The 24,418-nt window shown below is 50.0% G+C and overlaps 2 protein-coding genes and 1 pseudogene across 2 annotated transcripts; all 3 read right to left on the reverse strand.

Annotated features, from left to right (window-relative positions):
* Positions 1-3,256: 3,256 nt before the first annotated feature.
* On the reverse strand, positions 3,257-5,450 carry LOC123057881 (uncharacterized). Its single transcript, XM_044480756.1, has 2 exons — positions 5,042-5,450; positions 3,257-4,495 (listed from the first exon to the last, which is right to left on the reverse strand). Exons 1-2 carry the CDS (start codon positions 5,222-5,224, stop codon positions 3,563-3,565), a joined length of 1,116 nt encoding a protein of 371 aa, XP_044336691.1. The 5' UTR covers positions 5,225-5,450; the 3' UTR covers positions 3,257-3,562.
* Positions 5,451-16,643: 11,193 nt separating this feature from the next.
* On the reverse strand, positions 16,644-18,702 carry LOC123057882 (MADS-box transcription factor 29). The gene is made up of 7 exons (XM_044480757.1): positions 18,288-18,702; positions 17,879-17,975; positions 17,606-17,761; positions 17,454-17,495; positions 17,308-17,349; positions 17,029-17,222; positions 16,644-16,873 (listed from the first exon to the last, which is right to left on the reverse strand). The coding sequence occupies exons 1-6, from the start codon at positions 18,479-18,481 to the stop codon at positions 17,070-17,072; spliced, it is 684 nt and encodes a 227-aa protein (XP_044336692.1). The 5' UTR covers positions 18,482-18,702; the 3' UTR covers positions 16,644-16,873; positions 17,029-17,069.
* Positions 18,703-20,241: 1,539 nt separating this feature from the next.
* Positions 20,242-23,117, reverse strand: LOC123057883 (obtusifoliol 14-alpha demethylase-like; annotated as a pseudogene).
* Positions 23,118-24,418: the final 1,301 nt, after the last annotated feature.

Raw genomic sequence — 24,418 nt, forward strand, 5'->3', positions numbered from 1 at the left:
GATAATTTCCATGTGTCCTCGGGAGCGCTTTCCTTCATATAAGAGTTTGTTCAGACTTGTCCTTTGCTACAAAAAGGATTGGGCCATCTTGCTGCACCTTATTTACTTTTATTACTTGCTACTCATTACAAATTATCTTATCACAAAACTATCTGTTATCGATAATTTCAGTGCTTGCAGAGAATACCTTACTGAAAACTGCATATCATTTCCTTCTGCTCCTCGTTGGGTTCGACACTCTTACTTATCGAAAAGGCTACGATAGACTCCTTACACTTGTGGGTCATCAAGGACCCCGTGGAGGTTGGATGAACAGTAGCCGGTGGAGGCTAGAGGAACTCGACGTTAGATGAACAGTAGCCGGTGGAGGCTAGAGGAACTCGATGGTAGATGAACGGTAGCCCGTGGAGGCGGGAGCGAGGTAGTAGACGATGAATGAATAGTAGCATGTGGAGTCCCGTTTTGCGGTACGCCACACCCCTCCCGATGAATAGGACCCCGTTTCGACTGTAAGTGCTCAAACAGAAGTCTGTTTCCTCCGTTTTGCGGTACACCACATCCCTCTCGATCAACAGGACCCTGTTTCGACCATAGGCGCTCGAACATAAGTCTGTTTCCTCTGTTTTGCGGTACGCCATACTCTTTTCGATGAACATAACCCCATTTCGACGCGGTCGAACAAAAGGTCGTTTCGACCGTAATCAAAGCAATTGGGCGAAACTAAGAGATTAAGTCAGCACCCTTGACTTTGGGAATAAGCGATAAAATGGCATAGTTAAGACAACAAATGTCAACAGTCCCCAAACAAAAGCTTTGGATAATAGCACAAACCAGAGGACGCAAGACCTGTCAAAATAACCGGAGGAACGCAATAGAAAAGCCATCCGGGCCCGAAGCCAAATTCAAGTTAGCAGAGTTAATGACCAGCTAAATTTCTTCCACGGAAAGAGGAACCAAGAGGAGCAGGTTTTCCTCCCCCGAAACACGCCTATCCTGATCCCAAAGATTGGGCGAGATGATAAACCAGAAGCAGGCCTGGCAGGTGGCAGCTAACAAACCAGCAAAGAAATTATGCACGTGCTCAAGAATAAGGCGAGGCTCATCTACTCGGACACCATCAATGATCAGACTTTTAATCAAACATCTATGACGACGACCATTGGCAATAGCGAAGAAATACGAAGTGAGAGAATCCCCTTTTAGGGCCCAATTAATCGTGCCACACTACCTCTAGTAAATATCAGCCTACCGGTGGAGCTGCATAGGAATAGCCTGAAGATCATAGCAATGTTGCCAGCCAGCAGCCGAGAGCCCGGAGGAGTCAGCCTCCGCATCCAGCAACGAAACCTGCCCCAACAGTTTGCGCTTAATTTTGTGGGCTTCAGTCGCTGGTTACGGCACCACCCTTTAAGGAATTTACGGAGTTGATAAGAGCAGAAATGCCAATCATCCATAGGACCAAAAGAACGAACTCTAGACTTTAGGAGGGAAGTAATCTTCCCAGCAACCAAATCACAAAAACTCTCGACCAAAAGCCAAGATGCATCAAACTGAAATCTGGAAACTATAACCGGAGAGGAAACGCCTAAATCCAAGATGAGAGGAGAGTGGTCCGACCCGACCTGGGGTAAGGCAGAGAGAGAACGCCGTGGGAAAAGCGTATCCCAAGCAGAAGAAGAGAAAACACGATCCAACACCAAATGAACCGGGTTAGCCTTATGGTTAGACCAGGTAAAACGCGATCTGGTCCTAGAAAATTCGCAGAGGGCACACTCCACAATAAAATCATTGAAAGCATCAACCAACGGCCATGAGAAGTTAGAATTGTTCTTCTCAACAAGGAACCTAAGAAGGCTAAAATCACCACTGATGACCAACGGGACGTTACACTTGTGAATCTTAGCAGTAAGCTCATCTAAAAAAAGCGGGGAGAGTGAATGATCAGCTGGGCCATAAACCACCATAATCTCCCAAAGCATGTTGAGACTCTTGTGAAACACCACCATACTAGCCCAAAAGATCTCGCGATCAAAAGCAACAAAATCAAAATAATCCACCTTCGCACCAATAAGAATGCCACCTGAATGCCCCAACGCCGGTAAACAACGCCAAACAAATCGGTCGGCACCAGCAATCGAGGATAACTCAGTATTAGAAAAAGAAGCTTTGAAGGTTTCAGTGAGGCAAACCCGGTCGATATTAGCATCACGCACCAAATCCCGAATTTGGTCTCGGCGCCCCCTAGCACCGAAACCTCGGATGTCCCAAAACGCAGCTTTCATCTGAAGGAGAGGTTTTTGATACGAAGACTTGACTTGCTCGGGGCCACGCAGGATTTAGCTCTACTAGCTAGGCCGCCCCTTTTTGGTCGTTGTAGGAGGAAGGCCACAACCCTCCCCCGACCCACCATCAACACCCGCATCCGAGGCAGATGATCTTTATGTTTCAAAGGTTCATGTGGTGACGGATTCTCGGCGACTGTACAACACCTTCAAGGTGAATATCATGGCACCAGTAGTATGGTTATCAAGGACATTAGAGCAAAGATGGCGAGCCTGGATGATCTATGTGCTGAGCATGAGGCTAGAGAGTCTAATTATGAAGCTCATGAACTAGCTAGGGCTGCTGTTTATTTTGATTTGGGGCGTCATGTGTGGCTTTTAAATACCCGTGACATTGTATGTATTCCTTCTTGTGCTTTGAGTGAAAATAAAGACGGTAACGTGTGTGTTCTGATACCCGGTTCAAAGAAGCTCGAAATCTTAAAACATTTGGGCTCGGGGGATATACCCTGTTTGAATTTACATGTCCACTTTGAGTAAAAAAACGCCTTCAAACACAATGAGATACATGCATCTATGGTTTCTTTTGCAGGTAAACATGCATCAAATCAAGTATCTAACTCTAAAGAATGTAGTTATTGACTATTGGTAGCAGCAGCTCCATGTAATTTTCAGGGCAAGGGGAAATGTAAATAAAATGCACTGTCAGTGTATGTGCTATCTTCTTGTATACTTCATCTAAGGGTAATTAAATATGCGGAAGCCAGCTTTCCTATCAGTTGGCGGAGCTTCGTGAGGGCGACCTGGGCGGTGGCCAACCTGAGCTTCTTGTATATCTTTGCATTCGATCAATTTATCCACTAAAAAAAAGCTTATAGTGACTGAGTTTGCCCCTCCAGCCAATGGCCCCCCCATGAATTTAGCCCAAGCTCCGCCACTCCTATAGAGATTGTATGGACCTCAGAAGTAGCACAAACAAAGAAGTGAAGCAATGGTACTACCAAGTAGCCGCATAGATCAGTACATTCAGTCAAGAACACAGTTTGCGACAGAAAGGCTACAAGCTCAACCATAGTCTTGATAAATGTCTACTCCTAAGACAACAAAATGGAAATCTAGCAACACCGGTCAGTTTAACTTGACACACATTGTCAGAACAAGTAAACTAGTCATTACTACAACATATCGATAAGGATAGATACTACTGGATATACGCAAGCATCAGGGCGTACCAAATCAATCCCAGATGGTAGTATGGCACTTCCAAATGCATATGTAACTCAAACATTGGCTGGGAAAAGCCAGGTAGGATGCCATACCCCGCGAGTTGCCTCCGTCGCCGCCGTCTCAAATGGCAATGGCACCACTGTATTGTCTCTCACGTTGTACATGACACAGTCGAACAGGTCATCCTCAGGGACCCTCTTCTGCTCTCTCGGAAGAGGCAGATTCCGTTCGGTCATAGCGTAGACGCAGTCTTCTCGAGCTCCAGGCTGGGCAGGGAGTGACTCGGAGCAGTCTCGGCTGACAAACAGAGCACGCCCCATCAGTGTATCCACCTTGCTCCAGTGCCCAGGGCCGCTGCCGCTCAGGCCCACCGCCTCCGAGACCTCGAACCGGGTCCGTATCGCCCTCACGTAAAAGGGGTCCCAGTGATCCACGTCGACCTGCCGTTCCACCACCAGCAGCTGATGGCCGGATGCGACCAGGTAGAAGAAGATGCCCAGTTGGCAGCCGGCAGTCGAGTCAGATTCCACGCGATCTCTTGGTGCGGCGCTTACGCATTGGACGGAGCTGACAGCGGCCTGCTCGTCGCTGGTATCCAAGGCATGCAGCTCCGGTGGTTCAAGACAGCCATTACCATATTCTGCAGCGAGGACGTAAAGCTTCTCTTTGAAGATTGCAATGTCAACGACATGGGTTTCTCCAGGGGGCTCCCACACCTTGGCCGAGCATGTTCCGAAACCCTGTGGCGGCCCGCGAGCAAAGATTTTGACCTTGTCCCTGGCAATGAGAGCGACAATCTTATCAGACACCACCACCTTGCTTATCCTGTCAAAGCTGTGGTAACATTGGTAGTGGTGGATTTTGCCGTGGGGGAAGGTGAGGTATGTCTCGTCACGGAGGACGATCCAGAGGAGCGCTGGGTGGAGCCGGGGATATGGTTTTGGCGCGAGGAAGAATTCGGAACGATCGGCGCGTGCCCGTGTCACCTGCAATTAATATTAAAGCAAAGGAAGTCACGATGCAGTCATGCTTCAGGTTAGCTCTGAACAAGTTGTTGAACAATGAATGACGAAAAAACTGAACATGGACAAGTTATTTAACATGAGAAAATGGAACCTTTCACAGCAGTCATAACACTGAAGAAAAGTGGAGTACATTGGTTTTAGCTAAGAGTAGCATCAAACTGAACTTACTGTTTGCCACATTTGCTGGACAATCACAAGACTACGACATTTAGGCAAAACATTCTCACAGTATAGTTCATGGTAAAGTAATGCCAAGTTTGATGATTTATTTATTTATTGCAACCAAAATTTAGTTTTCATACTTTGGTTCCTCAATATAACTCTGACTATCTACCAGCTATCAGGTATGTGAAGTAAAGATTCAGATTGTCAATTTATTTATTTATCTACCCTTGTGAGCTCCTAAGAAATACACAAGAGTACCTGGCAGTAGAAAATTCCAATTCACCAAGAACACAAATTGCATCCATGGACACACAAAGAACTACAGAAAATTCAGATTCTTACCTTGTTCTTCCGCGTCCTCTTTGTTCGCGGTTGCTCCTCCACGCGGGACTCGGCGTCGTCGACGATCCCTGGACGTTGTTGCTCCTCCATGCCAGCGCTCTGGCTTCCTTTAAGTCCCCCTCCGCACCTGCTGCTGCCTTCGTCGCCATTGCCGGCGCCGGCGCCGTCGAGGCAGTCCTCCATCGGCCCTTGCTCCTCCTCGAAATGAGTCGAGGAGGTCAGAGACTCAGAGTCGCACAGGACGCGGGATTGGAGAGGCCGGCGGCTGCGGCGGAGCGGGAGGATGTGAGGAGGCGGGTTGGTATCCGGGGATTGGACGGTGGGTAGCTAGCCGGCGGCGCTCCGGGCGCTCCTCGACCTAATAAACGCTCGTATCCTGGCAACTTTACGAGACGTGTGTGTGGGTTCGACGTGGGGAACAGCCCACATATCCGATGCGGCCCGTGGATGGATGTTCATCACCTACTACGGCGTTGGGCCAACTTCAAAAAATAAAAATGAAAACTACAATGCACAGATGCATTTGGTCCGTTCACGTTTGTTTGAGTTTGTGCCGACAAAAATCACGACTCAACGCGTCGATACAAAGGGACGGGTGTCCTAAATTTGGGTCGGGTTTGCGTCCGCAAGAATTATGCAGAGAATGTGTTAGGAGAAGCTGACTGCATGGCAATATCGTTAGGAGCAGAGGACGTGCTCCTTGGAGATTCATCACGATGAAAAGAAGCTGATAGAGTGGCAATAGCATCACGAGTAGGTGTACTTCTTGCGGACCCGTCGTAGTTTCAGCAGGAAGAGATCAGTGTTAACCATGATAACTACCATTCATCGGTGAAATGTGTAGTTATCATGTGATTAGAACTACTCCCTCCGTTCCAAAATAGATAACCCAACTTTGTATTAATTTTATAGTAAAGTTAATAACGAAGAGAGTAGAAGAGATCTTTCTTTCTTTTGTGATTAGAAACGTAGTTATTATTGGTCATGTGTGCTTGCACTTCCGTTGCATTGACTTGAGAAATAGAAGATATATTTCTGTTTTCTTAGTCAATCTCAATTTCACCTATTCTTTTACATAGGAGTAGAAGTCCTGATAAAAGAAAACTAACTGTGGTACCCAAACAATAGGAGATAGCAACTGCTTGACAACAATATATTAACTTGTAAGATCTGCTTGTTGTTGCTATATATTACATATGCTAGACAGCTCCTGACCAAACTTGTAGAAGTCTGCGTCAGTAGCACTCATACTTAATTTTTCAATTCTCGCGCCGCTTGGTCCTAACTGATGAGTGGTGGTGTGGAGTGCTGCCTGATGGGTTATTTGCTTTGCACTATATAGTATTCTGCTCCAGTTGAGGACACTAGTTAATCTTGTTCTCTCTCTCTGCCCTGGATGTGGTCTGGACTCGCAGCCATCGAGAAGTTTGATCTTATTGAGGGCCAGAAGACCGATTGATGGATGGAGCTTGTAGTGTCGGGTTGCTGGTGAGTGTTAGATTTCTGGCCGCGAGTACCCAAATTTGAAGTTTCTGCCTGGTTATGGACTAGAACTAGATTGGTGTCTGCTTAGTTGATACTCCTATCTGATGCAAAGTGGTAATGAATTTGTTGAGATTTTTAAATTAGTTATTTTATAACTAGTTTAGAAGCTCCAATGAATAAGAGAAGCGGCTTATGAGAAAAGTTTGGTCAAAATAGAGATACTTTGACTTCAGACAAAAGTTATATGCTGACTAAAAAAACGGAGGAAGTATATGTCTTTGTATTTAAAGATAATCATTATGTATAGTTGAAACTTCCTTAACAGTGTATCAACAAAATTTGATAATTTATAACAAAATTATCAAATTATATTAGCATATGTATTATTGTTTCTAAATCAACTGTATCACCAGGCTCACAGGATCTCGTGTCCGGTCTGCACGGGAACATATTCCGGAAGCCAAGTTTGAACAACTGCCAATGAAGCAAAGTCTTCATCGCATCCAGCCATCCAAGACCCCGCCTTTGCCTCTTGCAGGTCCTCTAATCACGTCATGGCATTCTTCGCATGTGTTGGTCCATTGAAAATCTTCATGCAGACATGTCCCAAGGTGTCAACAAAAGTAGAGCTTTGCGGTGCCCCGGTGAAACTGGTTATACTAATGTTGCGGGTGCACACGACCGGCCCCTATCCAATCAAGGTGTCCAAAGAGTGTCATATGCGCCAATCCTTGTTTTCCTTTGAAGGAGAAGTCCGGAACTTGCAAATGGCCAGATCAAAGAGGACCGACTGAAGGTAGAACAGTGACTTCGTACGAAGACCACTAGGGCCATTGCCTGGCCGATTATTCTGTGAGACATGAGATCCCAAGATCCACCATATCTCGCTGCCCACCTCCGGCCGGAGGAGGAGGCCGCCGCCGCCATGTTCGGGGCCGCCACTGTCGGTGTCAAAACTGGGGATCTCGGGTAGGGGGTCCCGAACTGTGCGTCTAAGGCGGATGGTAACAGGAGGCAAGGGACACGATGTTTACCCAGGTTCGGGCCCTCTTGATGGAGGTAAAACCCTACGTCCTGCTTGATTATTCTTGATGATATGAGTATTACAAGAGTTGATCTACCATGAGATCAGAGAGGCTAAACCCTAGAAGCTAGCCTATGGTATGATTGTATGTCGTCCTACGGACTAAAACCCTCCGGTTTATATAGACACCGCAGGAGGCTAGGGTTACACAAGGTCGGTTACAGAGGAGATATCCATATCTGAAAGAACATGCGGTGTCCCCATGTTTGGTTTTGGTAATTGATGACAATCTCTATGGACTAATGGTTGCCTTGAGTTATATTTGAAGGTTTTGTCCATAGGCTTTTCTTGGAGTACATGTGTTGGTTTCAAGGAGAGTTTGTGTCGACCAAGGTGCTATTCAAGGAATTACCTAAAGATTGGTCTTGTGAGAGGTTGATCAAGACTAAGTTAAAGAGTGAATCAAGATGATCAACCCACAAAGCGTAGAAGATGTACCGAGAGGGATCAAGTGATCCCATGGTATGGTAAGCATTGTCAATTACGCTTTGTATACTAACCCATGGTCTTCGTGAGGGTTCTTTGTGGGGTTAGGTTGCGGTGTGCAAGTTCAAGTGGAGCACCACGAAGAGATCAAATGCTTGAAGCTTGTTGTCCTTTATGGTGACAATGGACCTATGAAGATGTGCGGAAGAGTAGCTCGCCCATAGTAGAGTATGGGGGAGCAATCAACTAGTCTTCATCGACTAAACACAATCAAGAAAGGTTGCGGTGCAAGTTCAAGTGGAGCATCACGTAGAGATCAAATGCTTGAAGCTTGTCGTCCTTTGTGGTGACAATGGACTTGTGAAGATGTGCGGAAGAGTGGCTCACCCATAGTGGAGTATAGGGGAGCAATCAACTAGTCTTCATCGAGTCAACACAATCAAGAAAGGTTGCGGTGTGCAAGTTCAAGTGGAGCATCACGAAGAGATCAAATGCTTGAAGCTTGTCGTTCTTTGTGGTGACAATGAACTTGTGAAGATGTGCGGAAGAGTGGCTCACCCATAGTGGAGTATGGGGGAGCAATCAACTAGTCTTCATCGAGGCAACCCAATCAAGAAAGGTGGTCCAACTTGAGGGAGTCAAGATCGTCTTCATCTAGCTCAAGTGGACCATGTGTAAGGCAAAGGTTTGCCCCTGGTAGGTTTTCTATTTTACCGGTCTCATGATGGTAGTTGGGAGACCGGGTTATAGGATCTATTGTCGTACTATCAACGGGGGCTCTCGATGAGTAGCTTGATCGTATCGTTCATAGAGAGCTCAAACCATTGCATCCTTGCATCATCTTTATTGGTTCTTGTTTGGTTCTTCTCTTTGTGAGTTTTGGAGCTTATGGTCATCTTGGTGACAAGCTCGAGTTCATCGAAAACGGAGTCCACTCGCATCTTCTATGATGTTTTCGATGTTGGAGGTTTTTGCCGGTTCTTCTCGGTAGGAGGTTTCTCTCCTCTATTTGTTGGCATACCTCCCCTGCCTCTTCTTACTATAACCAGTCGCTGTTTTGATGCTACTCGTCGTCTTGTTTCCAACAAGTTTGAGTTTGCTCAATTCGGAGCTCATATGCAGAAGTTATGGCAGTTCTGGTTTTTTTGAGTGTGGTTTTTGTCAGGGTCCCAGCGGTAGTACCGTGGTACCCAGCGGTAGTACCGCTGAGGAGTCACAAGCGGCAGTACCGCTCCGCAGCGGTAGTACCGGCGGTGACTCCGCAGCAGTACTACCATTGGCTTACCAGGTCCCTACCGCGTCGATTCGAGGGGTCGTTTTCTGTGTCGGATTGTGCGGTACCTCGCTGCGGCAGTACCGCCCTTCCTCCGCGGTAGTACCGCCCGGTTCCCTCTTCCCCTTTCCCCTTTGTTCTGCGCGGCAGTACCGCTGAAGGGAGCGGTAGTACCGCTTAACCCAGTGGTAGTACCGCTGTATCCTACGGTACTACCGCCCCAAGGTTCATGTTTTGTTGCTCCTTTTCCCTGTTTCTTCTGCCTGAGCGGTAGTACCGCTCGTGGAGCGGTAGTACCGCTCGTGTGCGGGCTGAGCACATAACGGTTGGATTTTCCCCCTCCTATAAAAGAGGGTCTTCTTCCCCAATGAATCTTATCCTTTGAGCTCGTGTTCTTCCCCCATTGTTGACCTTCTTCGAGCTTGCTAACTCTCAATCCCTCCATGGATTCTTGCTAGTTTTTGAGGGAAAAGAGAGAGGAGATCTAGATCCACATTTCCACCAATCACTTTCTCCTCTATGTGAGGGGAACCCCTTGGATCTAGATCTTGGAGTTCTTGGTGTTCTCCTTCTTGTTTTTCCTCTCATTTTTCCTCCCTAGCATTAGTTGCTTCGGTGGGATTTGAGAGAGAAGGACTTGGGCACTCCGTGTGCCCTTGCCATTGCATTTGGTGCATCGGTTTGAGTTCTCCACGGTGATACGTGGAAGTGAAGGTTGAGAAGCTTATTACTCTTGGGTGTTTGCGCACCCTAGAGCTTGTTCCTCTTGGGTGTCGTGGCACCCTAGACGGTTGGTGTTGTTTGAAGCTCAATCATTGTGGTGAAAAGCTCCAGGCAAGCATCGGGGTCTCCAATTAGGTTGTGGAGATCGCCCCGAGCAATTTGACGGGTACCGGTGACCGCTCCCAAGGGTTGCCAAAGTGTACGGGTTCGGTGACCGCCCCCAAGGGTTGCCAAAGTGTACGGGTTCGGTGACCGCCCCCAAGGGTTGCCAAAGTGTACGGGTTCGGTGACCGCCCTCAAGGGCCCCTTAGTGGAATCATGGCATCTTGCATTGTGCGAGGGCGTGAGAAGATTACGGTGGCCTAGTGGCTTCTTGGGGAGCATTGTGCCTCCACACCGCTCCAAACGGAGATTAGCATCCGCAAGGGTGTGAACTTCGGGATACATCGTCGTCTCCGTGTGCCTCGGTTATCTCTTACCCGAGCTCTTTACTTATGCGCTTTACCTTGTGATAGCCCTATTGTTTCTTGTCATATATCTTGCTATCACCTAGTAGTTTATCTTGCTTAGCATAAGTTGTTGGTGCACATAGGTGAGCCTAATTGTTTTAGGTTTTATGCTTGGCAAATTAACCGCTAGGTTTATTCCGCATTTGTTCAAGCCTAAACCGTAATTATTTTAAAGCGCCTATTCACCCCCCCTCTAGGCGACATCCACAATCTTTCAATATAAGTATTTCCTAGCTTGCCTTCCACGCCAAGCAGAGTCCCATCCGGACACGGGACGAAGTCTTCAATCTTGTATCTTCATAGTCCAACAGTCCGGCCAAAGAATATAGTCCGGCTGTCCGGAGACCCCCTAATCCAGGACTCCCTCGGTAGCCCCTGAACCAGGCTTCAATGACGATGACTCTGTCGCGCAGTGTTGTCTTCGGCATTGCAAGGCGGGTTCCTCCTCCGAATACACCATGGAAGTGTTTGTATACAAGGATGGTGTCCGACCCTGCAAAATAAGTTCCACATACCACCGTAGAGAGAATAATATTTCCACAAATCTAATCTGCTGACATGTTTTGACAACATGACATCGCGCCACGGCCCGGTCATTATTTGAACCATTTTTCTTTAACCAGCCCCGCACATAACGCGAGGCGGTTTCTTGACACGTCTTGTCAAAACAGAGATCGTGTTCCCCTTATCACGGGATTCTCATCAATACAAACGTGGGTAACCCAACCGTGCCTGCTGGTATGACTCCTAGATCTTAGGTAAGTCTCAAACGGCCACGAGAAGGACGCCTTATATTCACCCTTTTTATAAAGGGGACAAGGCTTTTTCTTTTTTCCCTCCCGCGCTCAATCGAATCCTTCCCCAGCCTCGAGTTCTAACACCCAAAGCTCAGGTCAGGTGCTTCGGACCTTCAATCATGTCCAGATCCAGCCTTCAAGGCCGGTGGATGCCTTCCTCCGTCATGGAGGAGGACATCAAGAAGTTGAGGGTGGCCAGATATCTGACCGCCGAAATTTCACATAAGCTGCCCGCCCGAGGGCAGGTCGTCCCTACTCCCGAACCCAACGAGAGCGTTGTGTTCGTGTCCCACTTCCTTCGAGGACTAGGTCTCGCTCTGGATCCCTTTGTTAGGGGTCTTATGTTCTATTACGGGCTGGATTTTCATGATCTGGCCCCGGATTCCCTTCTTCACATCTCGTCATTCATGGTCGTATGTGAGGCCTTCCTCCGCATTACCACTCACTTCGCCCTGTGGCTCAAGACCTTTGATGTGAAGCCGAAGACGGTCGAGGGGCAGTACGCAGCGTGCGGAGGTGCTTTAATAAGAAAAATTGTTGACGCTCCATGGCCAAAGGGTTCCTTTCCAGAGGTGTCCGGATTGTGGCAGCGGGAGTGGTTTTACATCACAGCTCCCCGAAGTGCCAAATGGGTAGCTACCCCCACCTTTCGCTCGGGCCCCCACCACAACTGATGTCATGGATCAGTCAGGGGTTGAGCTGGGGTCCAGCCAAGGACGTGCCAATACTGCATAGCCGTATCCGAGATCTCTTCGAGGGAGATTTCAGTGTGGTTATGGTAATGCAAGTTATGCTGGTTCGTCGAGTCCAGCCTTGCAAACGCCGACCCATCCGCATGTGGGAATTCAACCCGGAAGGAACGTGCACTATTCAACATTTCCTCGGCATGACGCATGAGGAGATGTACAAATCGTTCTTCAGACCCCACATAGAGTGTCCGGACACCACCGAGGACGTGGGCCTAAGCTGCAACCGCCCCGCTGCCCAAGTAAGTAATCCCATGGCCGAACACACTGTCCTTTTATTTATCATGACGTCATTCTAAAGAATCGCTCTTGGACCAGGACTGGATAACAAAGGCGAAGATGATCCAGTGTTCGGCCCCCCTTCCTGAGGGCTTGGACAATCCGATGCTGGAAAAGATGCTTGAGCCAGCACCTTGTCTAGTGCCCTCAAAGGAAGATGAAGGGGGGAATAAAGAGGGCAAAAACGGGCCTCCTTCGCTAACTATTCCAACCGAGGGAATGAGTGTCTCCGCGAAGGAGGATAACACAGGGGAAGAATCTGACATTCTCTCCCCCTGTGGAAGGAAGAGGACTACCTGTGAAGATCTGGAAACTAAGGTTTCCAAACGGGAGAAGAAATCTCCGCCAGAGGGTCCTGCCTCGGAGGGTATTCTTGCCGCACAATGTCCGCACGGGGATCAGCCCTCTACCGAGCTGTAAGTAATCAAAAAGTACTTAATGGTGAAGATATCCTACCTTACTTCCGAATACAATAACCAATGCTTATAAACTGCAGTCCGGATCGCAACCCTTATCGACAGAGTTCATCTTCGGGGGATCTTCTTCCGGAGATGATAAAGAGCGAAACGCCTCCCCCGGACTCCCCAGCTCAAGAAGCGGGCGACCTTGAAGTGTCGTCGCGAAGCAACAAGAGATAGTAAAAAAGGTTTACGCAGGGCCTTAATCTAAAAAGAAACCTTTGGGCGGGTCCCTGCTGCACGTCTGCGCCTATGTCTCCATTGTGCCGTGTCCTGGACGGGTGTAGCACGATTGCCACCTGCAAAAGGAAAAAATTTAGGTGAAAGTTGTCGTGCCAAAAAGAAGAGTGAATTATCAAAATTCCAGAGAGGCCTAGTTGAGCCGGGATGGCCCTGATTACACGCGGGAAGCCCCTGGTATCGTTTTATGAGGGTGCGAAAACCAATCTCATGCATGTATGATGGAACGCCGGACTCGTCTAACCGTGTCTAGTGTGCAGCTGTTAGAGCCGCCTTGTCCTCTTCCGTTCGTAAAGAACGGTTGGTACTTCTACTAACTATAATGACGCCTCGTGGACCGGGCATCTTGAGCTTGAGAAAAACATAATGCGGTATTGCGTTAAAACGAGCGAAAGCCGCCCTTCCGAGTAGTGCTTGAAAATCACTCCGGAATGGAGCGATGTGAAAAGTTAACGTTTCACTCCGGAAGTTATCGGGAGAACCGAATACCACCTCTAGTAGTAGAGAGCCCGTGCAGTGGGCCTCTTGGCCTGGTATTACTCCCTTGAAGGTAGTATTATTGTGACTTATTTGTGTCAGGTCTACCCCATTTTGCGGACTGTGTCCTGATATATCAGATTTAGATCACTGCCGCCATCCATGAGGACCCTTGTGAAATGGTACCCATTTATTATTGGGTCTAACACCAAGGCCGTCAGTCCTTCACGCCGGATATGTGTATCGTGATACCTGCGATCGAAAGTGATCGGGCAGGCCGACCAGGGGTTGGGCCTAGGGGTGACGGGCTCTATGGCGCGTGTGCATCGGAGTGCGTGATTGCTTCTCCTCTTTGTCACCTGGATCACGTTTACTGTTTTAACCTCTGGTGGGAACTTTTTCTATCCTCCGGCGCTTTGCTGGCGAGGTTCATCCTCGGCTTCGCTTGGTGTCTCTTCCCCTTTCTGTTCAGCGTTTAGCTTACCGGCCTGCTTGAAGACCCAATATTCTCTGTGGGTATGGTTTGCAGGTTTTTCTCGGGTGCCGTGAATCTGACAGAGTTTGTCAAGAATTTTGTTTAGGTCAGGTTGTCCTTCTCTACTACCTTTGAAAGGCTTTTTCCGCTGACTTGGTCGAGAGCCCCTGAATCCGGCGTTTACCGCCGTGTTATCTGGGCTACCGTCTTTATTTCGACGCTTGTTTTTGTCGCGTCGTGGTTTACCATTGCCATCCCTGACTTCGGTTGTGCTTCGGTCGTTGGTGCTGCTACGGGCCAACCAGCTATCCTCACCCGCACAAAAGCGGGTCATGAGGCTTGTTAGGGCTGCCATTGTGTTCGGACGTCGGATCCATACTATGTTTGCAGTTTGCGTCTTGATCGTGTTCTGCCACCGAGGTGGTGCAGTTGTCGTCTCTTCCAGAGTCGCGTGGACTATTATTATCGTTGTTCTTGCTATGGCGGGACTTAGAGCGGCGCCGCTGACGTCGGCGCTTGGGTTGCTTCTTGGAGGTGTCATCCTCTGTTGTCTCATCGTTGTTGGCTTCTTTGGGTGTGTCCACCATGTATACGTCATATGATGAAGTAGCGGTCCAGCGCCCTGTGGGCGGTGGTTCCTGTTCGTCTCCTGCATCGTCGTCCATACCGTTGATGTCTTCGGAGTCGAAGTCGAGCATGTCGGTTAAGTCGTCGAAAGTGGCTACTAAGTGGGTGGTGCGTTGGCAGCGAATTTCTTCGCCGTCCGCATCCCATTCTAGCCGGACATAGTTCGGCCAAGGTTCTCCTGACAGGGAGAGAGACCTTAATGAATTTAGCACATCCCCGAAGGGTGAGTGCTGAAATATGCCCGCGGAGGTGAACTCCATGACCGACGCCCAGTCGGACTCGACGGGCACGGATATGAGCGGCTCGGAGTCCGTGGCCGGAGATGAATCCAGTGGTTTGGCGACACAGCTCTCGTAAGGGGTGAAGTCAGTATCCGGCTCTATCGCCACTGAGAGTGCGGCCTCCATGGCGGGGCCCATCCCTCCGCTCTCGGATGGCGCGACTTGCTCCGAATTGATGGACGGAGTAGCTGCGGATGCGATCTCCCGAACACTGTCCGACGGCAGAGTTACGTCATACTCGTCAAGACTGTACGGCGCGTCCGACATGGGCCCGAATCCGTCGAAGATCAAGTCTCCGCGGATTTCGGCCGTGTAGTTCAAGTTTCCAAATCTGACCTAATGGCCAGGGGCGTAGCTCTCAATCTGCTCCAGATGGCCAAGCGAATTGGCTCGCAGTGCAAAGCCGCCGAATATGAAGATCTGTCCGGGGAGGAAAGCCTCACCCTGGACCGCATCGCTCGCGATGATCGAAGGAGCCATCAAGCCTTACGGTGACGACACGGTGGAACTCTCAATGAAAGCACCAATGTCGGTGTCAAAACTGGCGGATCTCAGGTAGGGGGTCCCGAACTGTGCGTCTAAGGCGGATGGTAACAGGATACAGGGGACACGATGTTTATCCAGGTTCGGGCCCTTTTGATGAAGGTAAAACTCTACGTCCTGCTTGATTATTCTTGATGATATGAGTATTACAAGAGTTGATCTACCACGAGATCAGAGAGGCTAAACCCTAGAAGCTAGCCTATGGTATGATTGTATGTCGTCCTACGGACTAAAACCCTCCGGTTTATATAGACACCAGAGGGAGCTAGGGTTACACAAGGTCGGTTACAAAGAGGAGATATCCATATCCGCATTGCCTAGCTTGCCTTCCACGCCAAGCAGAATCCCATCCGGACACAGGACGAAGTCTTCAATCTTGTATCTTCATAGTCCAACAGTCCGGCCAAAGGATATAGTCCGGCTGTCCGGAGACCCCCTAATTCAGGACTCCCTCAGCCACCTTGGCGCCCAAGTGATGTGGGCAGAGCCGCAGATCGTCGGTGCCACGCACAGGAACCAACAAGGTGCAGGATCAGGGCTTGCCAGGCCCATGCGGGACTAGATCGATCCCGCCCCGCCGCCTCTACCAACCAGTTGTCGCTAACACAACACACCACCGCAGCTGAAGGAGCGAAAATGGGCGACGCCGCCACCACACCTGGCAGCGACCAGCAGGAGCCCCGCTGCCGCCACGTCGCGCGGGCTTTGCCCGACGGGGCCTCTGGCAACAGCGGAGGTAGGGGAGGGGGCCTCGAGCGCCAGCAAGGGTAGCCCCGGTGTGGTGTGGCGCCGCCACACGGGGAATCGAGGGAGGGTTAGGTTAGTTCCCGATTTTATATATGAGAAGAATGATTGTAAAGTGAACGGTTTCCAAAGTTTGAAGATAAACGGAAGGAAATCAAAGTTTAAGTTGTTACCTAAAAGTCTAAAACTCTAGAACAAGTTCAGCGAAGCAACATGAACCCTAGCTGCGCATCCAATTTGGTGTAACTTGCAAGGCGTGTACGACACCTGTTTTGGTGCAGCACCAGGCCAGCCGGGACACAATGCTCCACCTCTCGTGGCAAGGCCGCAAGGAAGAAGGAAGCTATGGTTGACTAATAAAGCTTGGCCATGTTGCCTAAAAGAATCGAAGTAGTAATACCCATGTTGATCAAAGCCAGAGTTTCAACACCGATGTTAAACAAAACACCGCAGTAAATTCATATGAACCAACGTGATACTATATGGGGAGTGCTGCTCACACAGTCATACAGTAAATTGGGTGGAGCAAAATACGGGCGTCTGCTATTTGTTGACGTATATGTCGTCTGAACATAGGCCTGCTACTAGTAAGTTTGAGCTAGATTTGTTAACTAATCAATGATAGTCTCCGTCTGTCTTCCGTCGGGCTATCATTTCTCCTCGACCTGCAAAACAACAGAACAATATGCAACAATACCAGTCAGGATGCAGATTGATCACCAATGTCCAATAAGGTAGTCTTTTTTTTTTTTTTGCTTTGCAGGTACCAATAAGGTAGTCTATCTAATAGGCTAATAGCTAGTGTGTTCATACGCACGACCTTAATCGTTACAGCCGCAGGCTGGGCTTGAGGCCTATGCCTTACACATCGGGGAGCTGCCGCGGCCACAGCCGCAGTGTCGTCAATTCCTCCTCCTCCACCTCCGGGAAGGATCCCCCGAACGCCATCGCCGGTAGCTTTGGCGCAACCGATGACGCCTCCACAGCAGCACGTTGCTGCCCCTCCTCGCCCATCTGACAAAGAGTGAAAACACATTCAGGAAGTCAGTAAGTATGCATAGCAGCTCAGCAGACATAGGCAGGCAGCGATGCAAATTACCATGCGGCGAAGGTAGCTGTTCTGGTCCTCCAAGATGTGCACCTACGTGTCATATGTGCAATGTCATCCACAGTTAGTTTCCAGATGAAAATTTGCGTGTGTGCCTCTGATTGAATTGATTTTGGTTCTCCTAGGATTACGCTTACCTTGTGGTATGATTCGGCCAACTGCTGCTCCAGCAGCTTGTCCTGCACACACACACACACACACACACACACACACGAGACTGTCATGCAGCTCACTCAAACACTGGGCATGTGAGCAACACAGAATTGTGTGCAGTGTAGGATGTGTGTACCTTCATTTCACGGACTTCGCCCAGCACGCACTCCAGCCGCTGCTCCAGATCGTCCAGTTCGGCCGCCGTCGCGGCGAATGGCAGATCTTCTCCGGTTTGCCTCCTCACGCTGGCCTCGAGACGGTCACGCTCACGCCTCAGATCCGCCAACGGTTGCTGTGTGCGAAGAATCGCATAGATCAATCAGAAAGGCAAGCATGCAGTTAACTCTGAGTGTACAAATGTGTGTGTGTACTGTATGTTGTACATGACTGGATGTGTTTGTTTATTGACCTGATCATCATCATCATGATCTATCCCCTGGAACTGGAACTGGAACTGGAACTTGTGGTTGGTGATGCTCTCGTAGCGCTCAATTAGCTCGCTCCAGCTTAACATTGACAGGTGAAGTATAAATATGTCACAACTATAGTAATATTGTACACTGAATATGAACATAAGCATCTGAATCCGAGCAGAAGATTAAAATCAGAGCCAAATTCGAAAGCATCATCTGGCTAACTTGATCACAAACAAAACACAATTCGAGCATGCCAATTGCCAATACTGCGGCAGGCTAGGACGATGCCAAAGATGGCACTTGCAAGGGATGCAGATTCAGTAATCGGCATGATCATCAAAACCATAATGCAGAATCTCGCTTGTCTCGACTAGCGCGTGACGGAACGGACGGAGAACGGACCTTGTGCTGGGGCTGCAGTAGTCGAACAGCTTGCCGGCGCCGCCGTCGTCGAAGACGAGGAGGCCGAGGTCCACGCCGCAGAGCACGGCGAGCTCGCCCGCCTTCTTGAGCAGGCCGCGGCGGCGCTTGCCGAAGGTGGCCCGGCGCGACACGTCGTTGTGGATCCTCTTCATCTCCGTCCTCCCGCGGCCCATCTTCTCTCTTGGCTCGGAACGCGGGGACTGGTGATCGACGCCGAAGCCAAGCTAGGTAGAAGAAGAAGAGATCGAGCAGCAAGTCAGTCAGTCCGTGGTGCTCTCCTCTCCTCTAGTGATAGTCCGTGGCCACGCGCCGCCGTACAGACGAAAATTCCAGGAAGTTTCGCCGGCGACTAGTGATGGATAGTATACCGTGAAAGGTCCGCCCGTCACGCCCGACCGGAAAGCAGCAAGCCGGTCACCGATCCTCTGCGGCGGTGCGCGTGGAAGAAAACAAAAGCGGCGGCTGCGTTGCCGGTCTGGGAAGTGCTCGGGTCACCGCGCCTCCTTCCGGGTGGCGGAAACTTGCCGTTTCCGGCGTAAAGCGAAAGCGTTGCCCGACCGTGAGTGACTCCGATCATATCGATACTACTACACGGCGCAGCAGCGATCGTTTGTTTCTGCATGGATGACCAGGGCACCAGTCCCACCTCGGCTCGCTGCGGCACATGTGCTAGTAGGAACCAGCAGCAGGTTAGAAAAGCACGGTAAATTTGGATCGATCGGTAAAATTCCGAAAGCGCGTCTATCCATTCGCAAAGCAAAGAAAAAGGAAAGCGCGTCTATCTGTCGGAGGATGCGGGTTCCTAAGCTCCAAGCCATGCATGCATGCTCCATTGCTCCTCCACTCTATCTCTAACAATGCCTTCATCATGCCCACAATTCGACTCACCCTGGCGAAAAACTAACACTTTGTAAAGAATAATTCAAAAGCTATCACTCCATGACTATTTTTTTTTTTGCAAAAAATTTACCATCTTAAAAAGGGAGTACCTAGAACTCATCTAAATGAGATATAATTTGGTCTCATTCACTTGAAAATCAAGAACAAAAATAACCCACGTCAGCACACACGCATCTTATAACATCACATCCAATGACTATAAAAGGTGAATGAAACCAAATTATATCTCATCTAGATGAGTTCTAGCAAAACTGTCCTAGAAAAGTGCCCAATTCGGTTCGTTTAAACCCGTTTGTATTTCTTGAAAACATGCAGTCGCGACGCCCTCTCCCCTTAAAAACATGCAGCCGTGGGAACGAGATCCTCTGACTTATCAACAGTAATTTGTATGCACTAATCCATAGTATACAATGATATTTCGATGGTTTCATCCCTCTGACTTTCCTCCTCTATTTTACACATGGAGGCAACTGTAGCTACCTAACTTGTCTCCTAAACGTCAGAGGGTCCACTTCCGCAGTCGTGACACTCATGAAGACATGCAGTCGGATGTCATTTGACCACCAAATTTTGCATGCATCATTTGTTCGTGATTGAAGCCACAAAGTTTTAGATTGTTTTATTTATCATGGGTGCAATGTCCCTCGGTGTAGAATAACCACCTAAGCAAAAAAGAGTAATTCCTTAAAAAAATAGGGACGTGAAGGACGAGGGTTAGAATGAGGAACTAACTTACGGGGATCGGCTAGAGATGTTCTTAGTATATAGGTCTCACTTTCAAAATTCGTTGCATAAAGTGAGAGAAACCAGGCCTGCCATCTATCAACCTTAATATCCCATTTATTTTCTGCAAATATCATTAGATTTTTTATATAATGGTCACATAGGTTACCTTTGAATAGGTACATATGAAAGAACATTTAGGTGGGAAGAGAAAGTAAAAGAAAAAGGAAAACTCAAACTAAAAATCAGTTCTTACACACATATCCTTACATAATAATCTATTAATTGGTGCTAGCTAGCTAATTAATACTCATTCCAGCAGCCTCCTCTTGTAAGTAACCATCACTTTGCCTCTTGGCCCTGGAATGAATTTCTCCCATTCCTCGTCAGGGAAAGGGGAGACGATCTTGAGCTCAAAGTTCCTTAGCAGATGGCTCCATATCACCTTGATCTGCATGTAAGCATAGTCCTCCCCCAAGCAAACGTGCCTCCCGGCACTAAAGGGCGTGAACGAGAACTTGCCGCCAACTTTGTCCTCCTCTCTCCCAGGGCCAAACCTAGACGGGTCATACACATGAGGGTCCTCGAAAATGTGTGGCAGCCTGTTGTTCACCGCCGGCGAGGTTACCAAGGTATGCCCCTTGGGGATCGCGTATCTGCTGCCATCTCTTGCTTGCACGCCGAAGCTCTTGTTCGCCTGGCGGATGATCACGTTCGCCGGAGCGTGCATCCTGAGCGCCTCCATGATGCAGCAACGCAGGGTGCCCATCTCTCGCAGGACGTCGTAGTCGACGCGTTCCCTGCCGTGTCGAAAGATGATCTGTCTCTGCTCCTCGACGGCGGCCTCGAGGTGGCGGCCGTCTCCATGGCTGAGCAGGCAAGCTCCTGTCCAGATAGCGGCGCTGGCGCTCGTGTGCTGCCCGGCGAAAATCATGCCGATGAGTAGCCCGGCGATCTCGCTCTCGGTCACGGGGCGGCCGTCGGCGTACCTTGACTCCACGAGCTTCTGTAGCACGTCGTTCTCGGCTCGGCCCGAGGTCCTGCGTGCTCTGACGGCCTCGTGGAATATCTCCCCCAGCTTGGCCCGGGCCGCGTCGCGCCGGCGGTGTGGTGTGATCGGGAGGTACGGGAAGAAGAGGCTGGCCATGTGCAAGCCGTTTTCGAAGAGCTCGTGAAGGAGATGGGTTACTTCGTCGAACATGTTGTCTCGGATCTGTTCTCCGAGCAGGCACCGGTTGGCGATCCGCATGAGTACCAGCCCGAGCTCCTGCTTCAGATCCACCGTGCCATGCTCTCCCCATTTGCCAAAGTAGTCCTACAAGATTTGTGTTCAGATAAGCTCGAAGATGATGACATGGATGAAGAAAAGGACCAAACAACAATTATAAAAAGAGCCATCCATCCATGCATGCATGGACGAGCATGCATATGTACCTAGGTCGAGTAAATTGCAAAAAACCCACCATAATTGGGAACCCTAATTCATAAAACCACCACCATTCGGTTTTTTTTCAAAAAACCTCCAACATTAAGGTAATAGTTTTCAAAAAACGCTAATATGTCGCTTAGAGCCGTTTGACGAAAAATTAACCGCCGGGTCCCACTGTCGGATGTAATGTGGCCGAGGTGTAGACGGCGCCGGTCATGTACATACTAACGGCGCTATCTGGTCAAGTTTGACCAGTCAAAGTCGCACTCGTCGCCGCCCCGCAGAGCGCCTGCGCCTGCTCCTGGCCAAGTCACCTGAAGTTGTGGAGGTGGCCATGCACGCCGCGCTGGAGGTTGCCATCGACAGGACCCGCGAGGAGAGCTCGGTCGTGCTCTCGGCGCCCTCGGGAGCCCCGGCATGCACCGGAGGCGGAGCAGGGCCATGGCCATCGCGTTCGATGTCCCCGCTGCGACGCGCCCGACCGCCCGTGCTTTGGAGGAGGCGGGGTGCGCGGCGCTGCTGCTCGAGCGCCCGTGCACGGACGGGGCCGCTGCTAGCACGCCAGTGCGCGCCTTGCGCGACGATGGCTGCTCGTGCCCGTGCGCGAACGGGGTTGCTGCTCGCGGGCCCTTGCGTGGCGGCCGCTGCTGCTCAAATCCCCAAGAACGGCGGGGCGACAGCGGCTTGCCTCGCCGGCGCCAATCGGTGGTTCGGCGTGGGACCCTAACGGCGGACGCCGTATCTGGACAGCGAGCACCGGAGCCAGCCCGTGCGTGACCCACGGTGGACGCCCGATCCATACAATGCACAGGAGGCGGCACCGCATATGTTCACGCCAGTACCAGGAAACGGGGAGGGGCCGGCTTCCCGCACCGCCCGCAGGTTCGCCCGATGCGGCTCCTGTCCGCCAGATCCAGCGGCCTGGTTTTCGGCGTCGCCGGAGCTGGAGGGCCCCTGCTCGCCGTTGACCTCAGTTGCCCCCTCCACTGGCAGCAGCTGACGGGTGGCCCCTTCTTCTAGTTCAACAGACAAGTTAACGGTGACAAGTTTTTTTGCCACATCAGCACTTACAGTGGGTCCCATCCGTTAGAAATGATGTCAACATGTGTTTAGTGACAGATCAGCGTCTTTTGAAAACTGTTACCCCAATGGTGGTGGTTTTTAAAAAAAAATCCGAATGATGATGGTTTTGTGAATTAGGGTCTCTAATTATGATGGTTTTTTGCAATTTACTCACCTAGGTCTGGAGTGAACTCTTCTGCATATATATGTTGCTTACCTCCACTTCACGAACCATGGAATCCACATGGCCCCTCAAGTTGACGGGCTTTATGGCGTCGGACAGGAAGCTGATCTGCCTGCTCCTGGTCGGCAGATCCACGTCGAAGAGGACCCCGCGGCCGAAGATAGGCACGGTGATCTTGTAGATATCCGACTGCCTGATCTCCGACTCGGAGCCTTTGAAGAAGTGAGCCGTCACCTCCGGCCCGACCAGGAACGTCACCTTCTTCAACCCCAAGAGGCTCACCGTGAACACGCTGCCCAGCTCGCCGTGCAGGTCGTGTATCACGGCAGGGAGGCCCTTGGTGACGAGCGTACCCAACGCCGCGATCGCGGAAACGCCGCTCGCCACCGGCGGAAGCAATGCCACGGCGGCGCCGGGTGGTTTGCCGGTTTTTGGCCTCCTTATTTAAGAGCAGTGCTGCTGCGGCGGCGGCGAGGCACGCGGCCACTACGAGAATGGTGGCTTGATCCATGTCGATCGATGGAGGGAGTTGGCGAACCAAAAGGGTCTTTTATAGCTAGCTAGAGCTAGGCGGAGACGCCGATACATGATTGGGAGCCGCGCCGGTGATGGTAGGCATCCTGACGTTCAAATGTGCGATTTTCCATCTCGGTGGAATAATCCAGTCCGCATGCATGCACGGCTGACGTAGTTGACGGGGCGCCCCCCTGGTAAGTGCTGAAATTTCGTCGATTTTTACCGACGACACACTTAGAAACGCACACTTCTCCGCTCACCGCAGGTGCAATGAAGCTGCGGTGCAGAGGAAATAACAAGCAACTCGGCAAACATTTTAGTTTGCCCAATCCCGAGGAAAAGTAACTCGGCGATCAAACTCGGCATTGTCTTACCATTGACGAGTACACTCAGGCTTCGTTCGTAATGGATGTATAGAAAACAAAGGAATAAAAAGCTTTGTAGGAATTGGGTTGAGGTAACAGTTGGAACCTATGAAACTAGAGACAACGAAAGTAAAAATATCTGGAGCGTTCGGTACAAAGGAAAGGAAAACAAGGATGTGGGTCCCTCCACATCCTAAATTATTGTCATGCAAGACTGAAGCCTCTCATGGTGTGGGTCTCAACTTGCTTTTCACCAGCCTCACCTCGGGACTCCATGCAGAAAAAGAGCTCGCACTGGATGTTTGATTTCCCGTGAAACTGCAGGCTACAGAAACTTTCCTATGGAATTCTAGTACTTCATCCATGTAGACCGAACGCTGCATCAGGGAATCTTTCCTTTGTTTCTTTATTCCTGTACTTTTCCTCCATAAATCCTCCGAACCAAACTCAACCTCAATAATGATCTCAGAAATGTGTTGACCGATGGGCCCCACCACAGGACAGTCGATGGCAGCGTGACTAAAGGTGCTTTTTTTTAAATCATCGGGGGAAGGGGAGGAGTCCCTCCACCTGAATATATTGCTCAAAGTGGCCATAATGTCAGGAGAGTGATCCAGTTTATAAGGAAAACCGGATCGAAAATCTTAACAAATTGACCTCGTTTATGAAGAAAACCGAGCCGAAAACTAGACAGATAACAAATGTTACAAGAAAAGGAGAGGAACATGACGCCCAACATAAGAGCATCTTCAGCCACGCCCCCAGAACGGCCTCCCCAGGCGATTTTTTTACGCCGGCGCCGAAAAAAGGGCCTAGTCGCGTCCCCAGGAGTCCGTTTTTCGCCGGCTTGGGCCGAAATCAGCACCGGCGGACCCAAGCCGAACCCGACGCGCCGGGAGGCGCCAGGGCGAGTGTTTTGGCGCGAAACAGC

Source organism: Triticum aestivum, chromosome 3A (assembly GCF_018294505.1).
Source record: "Triticum aestivum cultivar Chinese Spring chromosome 3A, IWGSC CS RefSeq v2.1, whole genome shotgun sequence".
Lineage (NCBI taxonomy): Eukaryota > Viridiplantae > Streptophyta > Magnoliopsida > Poales > Poaceae > Triticum > Triticum aestivum.